General features: G+C 38.9%; 2 protein-coding genes across 4 annotated transcripts; one reads left to right on the plus strand and one right to left on the minus strand.

Annotated features, from left to right (window-relative positions):
• Positions 1-2391: 2391 nt before the first annotated feature.
• On the plus strand, positions 2392-11161 carry LOC132601285 (uncharacterized). Of its 3 annotated transcripts, none has more exons than XM_060314392.1 (5): positions 2392-2643; positions 3173-3658; positions 4742-5113; positions 5393-9833; positions 10574-11161. In XM_060314392.1, the coding sequence occupies exons 2-4, from the start codon at positions 3503-3505 to the stop codon at positions 9797-9799; spliced, it is 4935 nt and encodes a 1644-aa protein (XP_060170375.1). In that variant the 5' UTR covers positions 2392-2643; positions 3173-3502; the 3' UTR covers positions 9800-9833; positions 10574-11161. The 3 variants fall into 3 exon arrangements, with proteins under 3 accessions (XP_060170375.1, XP_060170378.1, XP_060170370.1); XM_060314387.1 differs by lacking the exon at positions 2392-2643 and adding an exon at positions 2744-3030; XM_060314395.1 differs by lacking the exons at positions 2392-2643; positions 10574-11161 and adding an exon at positions 2743-3030 and having other exon boundaries at positions 5393-10130.
• Positions 11162-12702: 1541 nt separating this feature from the next.
• Positions 12703-14057, minus strand: LOC132601298 (uncharacterized). The gene is made up of 2 exons (XM_060314402.1): positions 13547-14057; positions 12703-13060 (listed from the first exon to the last, which is right to left on the minus strand). The coding sequence occupies exons 1-2, from the start codon at positions 13889-13891 to the stop codon at positions 12968-12970; spliced, it is 438 nt and encodes a 145-aa protein (XP_060170385.1). The 5' UTR covers positions 13892-14057; the 3' UTR covers positions 12703-12967.
• Positions 14058-14358: the final 301 nt, after the last annotated feature.

The following is a 14358-nucleotide window of genomic DNA, read 5'->3' on the forward strand; positions in this document are numbered from 1 at the left end:
TCCTACTACAAACATATTCTGGTGTTGGTTAACCACAAGACAACCTTAACTTCCAACCATGTGCCATTTTACCCTTCCACTTCACTTATGTCATGATCCTCATCGCCAAATTACATATATGCCCCTCATCAAGATGGGTAATTATTCCTTTTGCCCTTCTAAAGGAGCGGCCCAATCAATCACCCACCCACATGAGTACGGAAGCAGAAAAGACAATTGGGTCAGTGATGAATCTGATGCCAATCATCAATCAAATAAAGAAAAAAGGGAAAGAAATATAGTAGTTGCTTTCTTTGGAAAATAAAAGTCAAATCCCTCACGCAACATCTCACCCACGTCTGTCAACTCAACCCCCAACCCACCGGACCATTCTGGATCAATATGCATTAGTTGACCGTGACACAGGTAGCATTTTCACTGAGGTCGTTGGTTAGCTGGTTAGAGTTATGCATGTATTATTAATACATGAATTAGTTATGAGGGAATCTATTTATTATTTTATGCAAGATTAGAGTTATGCATGTATTATTAATATATAAATTAGTTACAAGGGAATCTATTTATTATTTTATGCAGGATTTAGTTATTCATGTAAAGTATTAGTTATTCCACTTGTTGTCCTACATAAAGTAATACATAGATTTCCTCATAACTTGTATATGTATGAGTTATGCGGGTTTCTAAATTGCAAACTAAACACCGCACAAATTTTATACATGAATAATTCACCTCAGAACTAGCTATCAAATACAGTAGTACTTATGCAGGATTTTAATATATGAATAACTTACTCCTCTAACCAGCTACCAAACGACCCCTAAGGGGTTCAAAATATGAAAAAGTAAATATACGCATAAGTAACGGGATTCAACATCTACTAATGCATAAAAATAATAATTTTAACCTTGTATATACGGTGTAATTTTCGCCGAAAGGGGTTCAGATGAAGCCTTTGCTCCCACTTGGCTTCGCCTCTTATAGACACCCTATCTGCTTCAATTCTAATTGATTAGTTTCTTCCTTCACGCAAGTTACGGTGTAACGACTCCCTTGTAGTGTTGCATTTTGTGGTTTTTCACTTCAATCTGCAATTTTTGAATAGTCGGGACTTGACATTAATTTTTTATTCAAATTTCAGCTCCATGTTGACCATCTGGTTTGTTCAGCTATCACTGCTGGAAATCGTAGTAGTTGTTTGGCTCTGTACTCTCGTATGCCTGTCTCATACTCCCAAAGCAAATTTGGATATATTTTTTCATTAACCTTACCTGCATCTTTCTTTTTATCCATAGGTTCAGCTTCACACAGATAGATTTACTAAAAAAGGGAAACCCCTTTCGATTCTCGAGTCCTTTATTCAAATTGCATTTTCCTATCCTACATCTCTCTTTCTATTCAAAGGCCGGGTTTACACCGATAGATCTGCGGAAAAAGGGAAACCCCTTTTGATTCTCGAATCCTTTATTCAAATTACATTTTCCTGTCCTAAATCTTTCTTTCTATTCATAGGTCGGCATCACACCGATAGATCTGCTAAAAAAGAAAACCCCCTTTTTATTCTCGGATCCTTTATTCAAATTGCATTTCCCTATCCTACATCTTTCTGTCTATTCATAGGCCGGCTTAGCACCGATAGATCTGTGGAAAAAGGGAAACCCCTTTTGATTCTCGGATCCTTTATTCAAATTGCATTTTCCTATTCTATATCTTTCTTTCTATTCATACGCCACCTTCACAACGATAGATCTGCGGAAAAAGGGAATCCCTTTTGATTCTCGGATCCTTTATTCGAATTTCATTTTTCTGTCCTGCATCTTTAATTCTATTCATAGGTCGGCTTCACACAACTAGATTTGGGAAAAAAAGGGAAACCCCTCTCAATTCTCAGCACATCTATTCAAATCTAATTTTACTGTCATGCATCTTTCTTTCTATCCATAGATCGACTTCACACAATTAGATCTGCAAAAAAGGGAAAACCGCTTTTGATTCTCGGATCCTTTTTTCAAATGTCATTTTCCTGTCCTGCACCTTTCTTTCTATTCATAGGTCGGCTTCATACAACTAGATATGCGAAAAAAGGAAAACCGCTTTTGATTCTCGGATCCTTTATTCATAGGTTGGCTTCACACAACTAGATGTGCGGAAAAAGGAAAGCCGATTTTGATTCTAGGATCTTTTATTCAAATTTCATTTTCCTGCATATTTCTTTTCATTCATAGGTCGGCTTCACACAACTAGATCTGCAGAAAAAGAAAAACCCCTTTTAATTTTCAAATCATTTATTCAAATTTAATTTTTCTGTCCTGCATCTTTCTTTATATTCATAAGTCAGCTCCGCCCAAATAGATCTTAAAAAGAAAATTTCCTTTTGATTCTCGGATCCTTTATTCAAATTTCATTCGCCTTAAATTTTTCCAAGACTTGGGATAAAAATATGATAATACTAAAAATGGAAAGAGAATTCATAAACTACTATCCAAGATCTTCAACTTTATTTAATTGGAAACAAAGTCACATACATCAATGGGTCAAGTTACACAAGAAGACTCATAATATTAGAACCCTGCATTCGTCATTCGTGCGGGAACTCGGAGAAGGGAAAAAAAAAGAAAAAAGAAAAAAAAAAGGTGCCACTGCCAGGTAAGTTCAAGGCTACATATTTGCCTTTTTAGTTGTAATTTAATCTAATCTAGTCAGTGCAGTCACATTCCACATCTTTCATATGTTATTCAGTAGTAGTAGCAGTCAGTCACAATAAACAAAAACATTTCAGTGTCTTTTTTAACGCATCATCCGTGTCCGTGGGGTAACGTTCTTTATCAATTGCACTCTGCCCAGTCTGCCCAATCTGCCCATCCCCCCTGCCCGCCCCGAAAGTCCTCTATCTCTCTACAACCCGAAAATTCGCAACTATACCTTTCCTTTCTAACCCTTCAAAAACACTTCGCCAACTTCATTTTTCTCTCTTTCTCTCTCTATTTGTAAAATACTTCATATTTTCAGTTATCTGTGCAGTTGTAAATTAAGGTTTGTATTTTTTTTTTTTTTTTGTATGTATCTCTTGTGTATATAGAACGTATGTGTGATAGGTGTGTATACATCAGTACCTGTGTGTGCTTGTTTTTGTGTATGAATTGAATTAATTGGATCTATAATTTGATGGTTGCAGATCGGTGAATTGATGTTTTGGCGTTGAAATTCAGTAAAAGGAGTTAGGGTTTTGATATGTTTATTGGGCGATCGAGGTTTTTTTTGAGGTTCTAGGGTTGAGAAAAATTGGGGATTTTTATCCTATTGGTGTGAATTGAATGGTATAATTGAGTAAAGGGAGCTAGGGTTTTGATATGTTTTGAGGTTGATCGAAGGTTTTTTTTTTTTTTTTTTTTGGGGTTCTAGGGTTGAGAAAATTGGGGATTTTTTGAGGAATTGGTATGAATTGGATGGTATAATTGATGATTGAGGGTGAAATAATTGGGGAAAATGCAAGGGGAGTTTTATTATGCATGGGAGGGTACAAAGGGAAGAAGGTCAGGCTTGTAAAGGGAAGAGTGGTGGTGGTGTTGGTAGTCAGCACATGCCGGCGACGACTACAAGGAGGACTGTAGCCGTCGGTGATTCTATTGTTTCTACTGTTACTGCTGATTCCTTCTGTAAGGTATTGCCTTTATTGGTGTTTTGGGCTTTAATTTTTGTATCTTGTTTTCTTTTATGCGCGCCAACTCTAGTGTTGTGGAGATTCCGTAATAGTGATAGGTGATTTAAATGTCCAGTAGTTTTAATCAAGTGATTTGCGTATCACTTACGTATTCCTATACTAATTATAGGTGCACAAAAAGGGTACTTTTTTTTTTTTTGTTTGTAGGTGAATTTTTGTCGTGGTTGGAGTTTTGTTTGGAGGTTGTATCATTTTAGGTTAGAGGCTTCTTGCGGTGTTATATACTCCCTCCGTTTCAATTTGTTTTCTGGTTTTGACTTGGCACGAAAAGGGACTTTTGGATCTTGTGGTCTTAAACTAATGATATGTAGAATGTACGAAATTGCCCTTTAATCTTGCAGTCTTAAGCATGCCATGTGGAAAGTTGGAATTAATGAGTTGGCAAAGAAGGGAAGAGACATTCTTTTTTAAACCGACTAAAAAGGAAAGTAAGACAAACAAATTGAAACGGAGGGAGTAATAAATATGCTCATTTATTTGCATTGCAAATTCACTAGTAGGTCGTTTTTGGTAGGCAACATTACTAATTAACTGCTCTTTGAACCAAGCTAAATAGTGTCCCATCACTTGGCTCACCATCCACACTTATTCAACTTGGAAGCTTGGTCATGGTCATGTATGGTTGTTGACTGCTGGGTTATTGCGTCTTGTTAGGTGAAGATGATTGTGTAAGATAAGGCAAGCAGTTAAATTGCAAATGTGCGTCAAACTAGTGTACTCCAAATTCTGGTTAAATGTGTTGATAAGTGTTGGTTGACGATGTACAGTCAATACAAAAAAGTACCTAGAAAAATATGGAAGTGTGTGTGACCAATGAAGAGGATAAGGGCTTTCCACTTTCCCATGCCTCCAACTCTATCAATATCTTTCCCTATTGCTTTCTAGTTCATTTATGTACGTATCTTCCGTGTAGTTTGCTTATGTTGTTATGCAGTTTGTTGTTTTCTTATATTCTGTTGGTTTATTTTTGGTATGTTTTTATCTGGTTTTCTTGGTGAAGTTAATGTTATCCTTTCTCTGCAGGATGGTCGCAAAATTCGTGTGGGAGATTGCGCTTTGTTCAAACCACCACATGATTCACCACCTTTCATTGGAATAATACGTAGACTTAGATTTAGTAAAGATAACAACTTGCAATTAGGTCTTAATTGGCTCTATCGTCCTGCTGAGGTGAAGCTTAGCAAAGGCATCTTGCTGGACACCACGCCCAACGAAATCTTTTATTCCTTCCATGGGGATGAGGCTCCAGCTGCATCATTACTCCATCCATGTAAAGTTGCATTCCTTCCTAAAGGGGCTGAACTTCCAACAGGGATATCCTCATTTGTCTGCAGGCGGGTTTATGACATTTCAAACAAGTGTTTATGTTGGTTAACTGATCAAGATTATCATAAAGTAAGTTATCATTTCACTGCTTGACATCTCAGTATTCCTCTGCTAAACTATGGAAAGGTAGTATGTTTTACAGATAAAATAGATAAATGGGGTTGAAATATTGAACGAAAAAGGGATAGATCTTGTTCTTGGATATGTTTTTCATCAAAGAAAAAAAGGGTCTTGGGCTGGGTGGTTGTTTGAATGATGTGAGAAAAAGAAGAACTGCAAATCTTTCTGGCATTATTTTTTAATCTACGGATAATGTGTCACTTATCAAATATTATTTTTCTTCTGTAGGAGCTACAAAAAGAGGTAGATCAGCTGTTATACAAGACACGATTAGAGATGCATGCAACAGTGCATCCTGGTGGTCGTTCTCCTAAACCGATGAATGGCAATATGGCATCGTCACAATTGAAATCTGGTACTGATAATGTACAAAGTAGTGTAGCTTCTTTTCCTTCACAAGTCAAGGGAAAGAAAAGGGAGCGGGGAGAACAGGGGTCGGAATCCATCAAACGTGAACGTTCAGTTAAATCTGATGATAGTGAAAGCGTCTTAAGATCTGAAATTTCTAAAATAACCGAGGAAGGAGGGCTTGTGGACTGTGAAGGGGCTGCGAAACTTGTTCAGCTCATGCACCCAGATAGAGCGGACAGGAAAATGGATTTGACTAGTCGTTCGATGCTTGCAAGTGTTGTCGCTGCAACCGAAAAGTTTGACTGCCTTGCTAGGTTTGTACAGCTAAAGGGTTTGCCTGTGTTAGATGGATGGCTTCAAGATGTTCACAAAGGGAGGATTGTTCAATTTAGTAGTAGTAAGGATGGTGATATATCAATTGAGGAATTTCTCTTGGTTTTGCTTCGTGCACTTGATAAGCTTCCTGTGAATCTTCAAGCACTACAGATGTGCAATATTGGTAAATCTGTTAATCACTTGCGCCAACATAAAAACATGGAAATCCAGAGGAAGGCAAGAAGCTTAGTTGACACATGGAAGAAACGTGTCGAAGCTGAAATGAACGTCATTGATGCTAAGTCTGGCTCAAATCAAGCTGTCACATGGCCCTCTAAATCGCGGTTGCCTGAGGCTTCTCATAGCGGCAACAAAAATCCTGGTGGTTCCAGTGATGCAACAAGGAGCTCAGTTACACAGTTTTCTGCATCTAAGACAACCTCAGTTAAGCCTACACCAGTGGAAACTAGTTTAAAGTCTGCATCCTCGTCCCCAGGCCCAGTAAAACAAGCATCATCTCCTTCATCCGGAAAAGTGGGTCAGCCAAGAGTTTCAGCATTTGGTTCCAGTGATGTTCCACTAGCAAGGGAAGATAAGAGCAGCAGTTCTAGCCAGTCTCACAATCACAGTCAATCCTTCTCAGGGAAAGAGGATGCGAGGAGTTCAACTGCAGTGTCAATGAGCAGCATCAAGATCTCTAGTGGTGGTTCTCGGCACCGCAAATCGATAAACGGTGGTCCTGGAACATCAGTTTCTGGAGGTCTAAAAGAAAATTCTGCAAACAGAAGTTCTTCATTGCACAGGAATCCTAGCACTGAGAAGTTGCTGCAGTCTGCATTGAGTGGTGAAAAAACGGTTGATGTGCCGGCCGTTGAGGGGAGTTGTCACAAATTGATAGTTAAGATTCCAAACAAAGGTCGCAGTCCTGCAAGGAGTGTCAGTGGAGGATCATATGAAGAACCTACCACCATCTTGAGCAGCCGAGCTTCTTCTCCTGTGCTTTCTGAAAAGAATGATCAGCTTGATGGTAATTCTAAGGAGAAGAATGATGCATATCGATCAAATGTTACTTTTGACGTGAATGCAGAATCATGGCAGAGCAATGTTTTGAAAGATGTTCTCACTGGATCTGATGAGGGTGATGGATCACCTGTTGCTGTTCTGGAGGAAGAGCGGAGCAAAACTGCTGGTGAGGGCAGGAAGTCAGCTGAAGTTGCAAAACCTGCTTCTTCATCATCAGGAACTGAATTGAAGTCAGGAAAACTGCACGAAGCTTCTTTCAGCTCCATGAATGCATTGATTGAGAGCTGTGTAAAATGTTCTGAAGCAAACACGTCCATGTCACTAAATGATGCTGTTGGAATGAATCTGCTTGCCAGTGTGGCTACAGAAGAAATGTCCAAGTCAGAGAGGGTTTCACCTTCTGCTTCTCCACAAGGAGATAGCCCTTCAGGTAGAGAGACCTGCACAGGTGATGAGCTTAAGTCAAAGTCATCTCCTGTAGATAGTTCTTCAGGTGACCTTGGTGGGCGAAATGACGGTGATGCTAATGGTGATAAAGAGAAACAGCCCATTTCTGCTAGTACCTCGTGGTCTGAGGGTAAACTACATGCTTATAGAAGTGCAGTGACAGAGTTTACCAGAGATAGAAGGCCCTCTTCATCTCCTTCTGAAGAAACAACCACGGGAGAGTGCTTCAACTCTTCCTGCACTGATTCACAGACAGCTGGAGATTTGAAATCAGATGTTAATGAGAAATTGGGTGAGATGGCAAAGTCTGCTGCTGCTCCTTGTGGTATATCAGAAAAAGCGAGTGATGGTGAACAGAGCAAACAATTACATGAGGAAAAAGTAGTTTCCACTAAGAGGCTTGATAGTCTTCTAGATGGTGAATTAGGTGGACATGGTAGTTCAATAGCAGAGGACAAAGTCAGTAATGCCCTTGTAAGCATAGAAGACCTGAAACGACCGGTTGAAGTTTCTGTTTCTAAATTTGAGGGTGACAACAAGAATGACGTGAGTAGGATGTTAGGTGTTGCTAGTACGGAGGTGAAACTACCTTCAGTTGTGGCAAAATCTGAATCTACAGAGAGAAGTGACAAGGAAGAGCTGCTACAAACTGGTCCTAGTCGAGATTCTACTGCAGGGAAATGTGGACAGTCTGATGAAATAGATGCAGATAATCAGTCAGAAAAGCCAAATTCTGATAAAAAAGAGGTTGATACTTCAGCTATTGAGGATAAAGCCATATCTGAATCCAATTTAGCTAGAAGGAATTTGTTAAAGGATGAAGTTAGTGCTGAAAATAATGATATTTCTGCGCATGATTCTGAAGTTGGATTATTTATTAAGAAAGAGGCACCTGTATTTTCTAATGCGGAAGTGGAGAAATATGTAGAATCAAGAGAATGGGTAGAGGCAGATACAACGAAGGACCGCGCATCCATTAAAGGGGACACTTCTTCCAGTTCTGCTGTTGCTGCTCCAGATTCAGCTTCAAAGATGAAGTTTGACTTAAATGAAGGTTTCATTTCTGATGAGGGGAAATACGGGGAGCCAATCAACTCGACAGGTCCGGGGTGTTTGTCAAATGTCCACATAATGAGCCCGTCAACATTTGCTGTCTCTTCTGTTTCCAGTAGTCTTCCTGCTTCTATTACGGTGGCTGCCGCTGCCAAGGGACCTTTTGTCCCGCCAGAAGATCTATTGAGAGTCAAAGGGGAGTTTGGATGGAAAGGATCAGCAGCCACAAGTGCATTTCGTCCGGCTGAGCCTAGAAAAGCCCTTGACATGCATTCAAGTTCCACAACAATCTCTGTTTCTGAAGCTTCTACCAGCAAGCATGGTCGTCCTCCATTAGATATTGATCTAAATGTAGCAGATGAAAGAATTTTTGAGGACATAAATTCTCAGGATTGTGCTCTAGCAATAGGATCTGCTGTGGACCATATAACTAATCTTATATCATCAACAAATAAAAGCTCAGGTTCTCCTGCCCTTCGTAGTTCTGGAGGACTTGATCTTGATCTGAATAGAGTTGATGAACCTAATGATGTAGGCCAATGCTCCTTGAGTAGCAGTCACAGATTAGAAGGTGGAGTTTTTCCCTCAAAAGCATCTTCGTCCGGTGGCTTACCAACTGTAGAAGTGAGGAGGGACTTTGATTTGAATAATGGGCCTGGTGTTGATGATTCAACTGCAGAACAGCCTCTATTCCACCAGAATCATCAGGGAAACATGCGTTCCCAACTAAATGCTTCTAATCTCAGAATGAACAACCCAGAAATGGGAAACCTATCGTCATGGTTTGCTCCGGGGAATAGTTACTCAACTATGACAATTCCATCTATTTTGCCTGATCGTGTGGAGCAGCCACCATTTCCAATAATCTCAGCTGGTGCCCCACGAATGTTAGGTCCATCTGCTGCTGGTTCCCCCTTCACTGCAGATGTTTTCAGGGGTTCGGTATTGTCGTCATCACCTGCTATGCCTTTCCCCGCTACCCCTTTCCAGTATCCTGTGTTCCCTTTTCCAACCACTTTCCCACTTCCCTCTGGAACATATGCAGTTGGATCAACCTCTTATATTGATTCATCCTATGGTGGAAGGCTTTTTACTTCACCTATGAATTCACAGTTTCTGGGACCTGTAGGTGCTGTGTCATCTCAATACCCAAGGCCTTATGTGATTTCCCTTCCCGATGCTAACAGCAATGGAGCCACAGACCACAACAGAAAACGGAGCTGGCAAGATCTGGATCTGAATGCAGGTCCTGGAGCTGTAGACTTGGAAGCGAAAGAAGAGTCGGTTTCGTTGGTATCAAGGCGACTTTCTGTTGCTGGCTCACAGCCCCTTGCGGACGAGCATGGGAGGATGTATCCTGTATCTGGGAGTCTACTGAAGAGGAAGGAACCTGAGGGAGGATGGGACAGTGAGAGCTTCAGGTTCAAGCAATCATCGTGGCAGTAGGAATGCACAAAACTGCAACTTGGCAATCTTCAAGGTGATATGAGATTCATTTGCTTGTGATTATGATTGTCTTCTTATGATTTAGACTGTAACCACCTAGTAGATTTCGTAGGAACTTTGTAAATCTGTTTTTCCTTACTTTCTTTTCTGTCTTGTTTTGGAGGTGGCCAGCATACCCTTAATGCTGAGGAATACAGCAGTACCAGTTTTTTTTTTTTTTAAAAAAAAACATCTTCTGTCTATTATGTTGTATAAGCACTGGTGATTAGATTCTTGGCATGTGCTTGGAAATACATCGTCAAAATTGCATGTGAAAAGCTGTGATTGTGCTGCTTGTTTGTTTGTGTACATTCCTTTTGCCTTGTGGTTTTTGCTCCTCTTCGGCTCGTGTCACGTACAATTCGAGATCTATGAAGGTGTTTGACAACACATTATTTTCATTCTAATTTGCATTGGTCGCAAGAAAAATGAAGATTTTCAAAATTTTGGAAATATTTGGGATTTTGGTCCTATTATCAAGTCACACTTCGGGTGTTTGTCCCTCCTGAAAATGTTAAGTTAATATTCTGTTAAGACACGACTGATCCTTAAACAGTGGAAGGAGTAATTTTACAAGTGGAAAGTAATGCTTTCAAGCGTTAAGAGCTGTTCCTCTGCCAAGAACGTGTATACTTAGTACCGTATTTTGAAGTATGTTGGTTAGGGTGGTTTAAGCATGATGAATTGTATTTGCTGCGTATTTGGTATGACACTTTCCTTTTTCTTTGCTTGCAGTTATCAAAGGATGGACTATGGTGGGCTCCTCAAAAGTATCATCTTCTACTGGCTCCCGAGGGTGTGTGATGTGACCAATGATGAGTTCAGTTTCCAACCACCATTTCTTTCAATGTATGAGAGGAAGGAGAATTTCAATGGGTTTGTGAGCACTTTGGTCAGCCATATTGTCCGGGTGGCCGCAGATGAGTTTTCCCTCTGTAAATATTTTAACTGTTGGAAGGCTTGAAATCTGCATCGCCCGGCAACTATGGATAAATTGTCTTATCCTTGATCAAGATATTGCCAGTGGAGGTTGGATTTCTGGACCGAGTAAAATGGAAAATCTTGTATGTTCTTTGTTGCTAATCATTTTTATTGCTCCCTGCTTTCTTGGCTGTTCTCTCCTCTTTTTTGGCAATTACATAAATATAAAGAGGTTGACACCAAATTTTGGTTCTAAAGCGTCCTCCTGCCATGCTTTTAGTTGATACAAGCTGCAATGTACCTTAAATTCGTTCGATTCCTAACTTCAGCTTTAGTCTGATTCACAGATAAAAGACTACTTCAAGGTTATATTATCAATGGTTTGGTGAGAAGTGCGCTTTACCTTTTAGCCATTATTTGTGTACAAAATGATTCTTGAGAGCTAGAAAGAGAGTACTTTGGTTTATGTTGAGGATCCAAAGGGTGTAGAATTTAGGTAATAGGTTAGATACTGTGGTCTACATACTGTTGTGATTTCTGCCCCCATGTGGCCGCAGCTTACCTTAGTGGGAGATGTGAATGATTGAGTAATCTATAACATTGTCTTTGGCAACCGAGAAATTCCATGTGAGTCAGCTAACCTGACCTCAGACTCACTGTCTCTATCTTCCTCCAACTCAAAATATTATTGAACCAAAGCCTCGGGGGAGGTTGAGTAATCTAAGGTATACATAAACAGCCATGTGAATACTTGTATTTGGTATATGTTACTCTAGTTCTCCAGAATCAAGTCTCAGATAATGCTCATACTAATCTCTTTGTTTATATTTTCTTTTCCCTGCTCCAGCTGATTCACCCGATTTGGCTTATTTTTCTTCTGCTCCAAATTTTGGCATCTGTGTGGACGTGTAATTGGCTGTTCGCATGATGGTCATTTTCACGAGGTCCCCAAAAATTAGAAATGACCAAATTCTCGCACTCTCTTTCGGATGCTTGCTTATTTATGGATGATGGTTTTCTGCCTTCTGCTAATTTAATCGAATTTCCCTCTTCTCGTATTAACTCTATAAGATATTTGAGGGAAAATCAGCTTCGTGGCTGAAATTCCTCTTTAATTTTCTGGTCTCCTTGCAGCTATTATATGTGTTAGGTGGCCAAAAATACTAGGACTACTTTGTAATATGACAAGATAATAATAACGATAGTTACATGACTAAAAACGCAGTGCAGCTTCAACGCAAAGTGTGGTGATCCGTCTTGCAATGCTGAATTGCCTTGGAATACAAATACGCTGAACTTGTCACGTCAGTTCTCTTATAAGTGTTAAAAGTGTTTGGTTTGATCCGTAAGCAGCAAGCGTAATGCATCAATGGATCATCATGTTATAGGCCTAGCGTAGTAAAGTAGTCTTTACCCACTTTTTTTAGACAAATTGAACGATGAACAAAAAATTTACATTTTTCCATTTTTGCTGGGAAGCCTGTGTCTGATTTATAACACAAAAAAGCAAGTATTGAACGTTAGCCTCTCGGCTGAGTAGCGTATTGTGATTGGATTGGTTTTGGATTGAAAGGACGGATTATCAAAATAGTTCATTATCTGCCTCATGAGTCAAACTTCCACTGAATTCTTCTATGGTGGTCCCTGACACTATTTAAAAGAAAATACTTTTGTGCCTGTTTCGTTTAGAAAAATGTTGCAAAAACTATTCAAAAGTTTAAAGAAAAACAAAACGTCAGCCTTTGGATTTAAGAACATGTCATCCTACAGAAATTAAAATTAAACCAAAATAACTACAGTATACCCTTTACTTCTCTGTGTAGCTAAAACAGGTAGGTCTGTGCTGAACTTCGCACATCTCCCCTAAAACAATTTTCTCAGAATTAATTTAAACACCCAATTTATCCTCAATACTGTTTTCCAAATACCATACCAAATTCAAATGCCACTGAAGTGAACTATATTAATCACAAAAAATGGAAATCCTATGTACAGTAAAGACAAAAGCAATATACAGAAGAAAAAGACTGCCCCAATCCCAATAATATTTTATACGCCAAAAGTAGAAAACTTGCACGCACCTACTTATCTTTAATGATGAGCTGTGTTTCTCTAGTCCCCATCAACCACTGAACTCATAATTGAAGTATTCTAATTAGCACCAATCACTATCAAATATTGTACTATACCATTTTGCGACTCTCGCACTCAAACGAAACTGGGTCCATCTTTGCCAAGGTCCATCGACACCTTACTAGACGCCGGAATTGATGCATATCTCGTCGAGAAATTCCTCAATACCTGTTGGAAAAGATAATTCAAAATTATAAAAAATTAAAATCTAAGTAGGATTGATAGTCAGAATTTTTTTATAGTATAAGAATAAGTTATTCTTGTTTTGGGTTAAAGTAGATTTCGTACTCTTATATATATATATATATACATGTATTGCTAGCTATTTTTATTATAATTGAGAGATTATAGAGAGCATTCAAAAATTTATAATTGAGATAATGGTAAAAAACTATCATTTCTTTTTGTGAGTTTTCTAACTGAATTATCAAGTGTGTAAGTTTTTTATCAGATTTATCACCAATTATCTATCAAAACACATCTCAACAATTAGTTGTACACTTTTCCAACATGAACATACAGGGAGCAAACAACTAACAGTTAAAAGGTGTGTTTGGACAAGCAGTTGGTAATAATGTCTGATAGTACAGGTAAAACACTCAGGAAAAAGTGATAGATGAGACATGTTCTCTCTAGTAAATAGTGAATAAATACCAGTTCCTCCTCTTCTTCATTATTGCCTGGGCCTTGATCGAAGTTGAGTGAATAACTCAAAGGATCATATTGGAATTTCCCATTCCTCCCGCTTTTATTCCGATTAAACCGCCGTATAAAAGTCTTCCATCTCGGTCCGGCAACGATCTCCGACCATTCTCGAAGCTTCTTCAATGCGTTGATTCCTTTTGCCCATACTGATCCTTCTCTGACCGCACCGCTACGACGTAACCAGTCTAAATTAACGCATCTTGTTAATTGATTTGGGAAGCAGAAACAACGACGCCGTTCCTGAAATAGCGTTTCAGAATTCTCGATGCTTGGAGAAAATTCAGAACTGGCCATTGGAAATCGATCAATGCATTTACTGGTGGTGAGTGTGTGTATTTATGAATTTGAAGATACAAATTTCAAGTTCAGCGAGAAAAAGAAAAAATATCTTAGTGCTTTACTGGTAGAATTTTTGGGTATTGGTAGGAAATGATGTAATGGAAAGTTTTTTTAAGGGCCTTTAAGTAGCTGTATGACAACTGAGGGGTCGTTTGGGTAAGAACATTAATTTTAATATAAATATTTATTCCATATTTAATTATTCGAAAACAACCTCTTTATCTTTATAAAGTTTGAATTATACCTTTGGTATTATTTATTTGCGTAGGGTGTGGAATAATAATTTCAAGGTTACAATTTTTGAATAACTTTAACCTTTACTCCCAGGACTTAGTCGTGTCTCATTTGGTGAATATATTTGACCTTGAGAGGAGTATTAACAAAACCAGCAAAGATGGAAAAACGTCAATATAATTTATTTA

The sequence above is a fragment of the Lycium barbarum genome, chromosome 1 (genome assembly GCF_019175385.1).
Source record: "Lycium barbarum isolate Lr01 chromosome 1, ASM1917538v2, whole genome shotgun sequence".
In the NCBI taxonomy this organism is placed as follows: Eukaryota; Viridiplantae; Streptophyta; class Magnoliopsida; order Solanales; family Solanaceae; genus Lycium; species Lycium barbarum.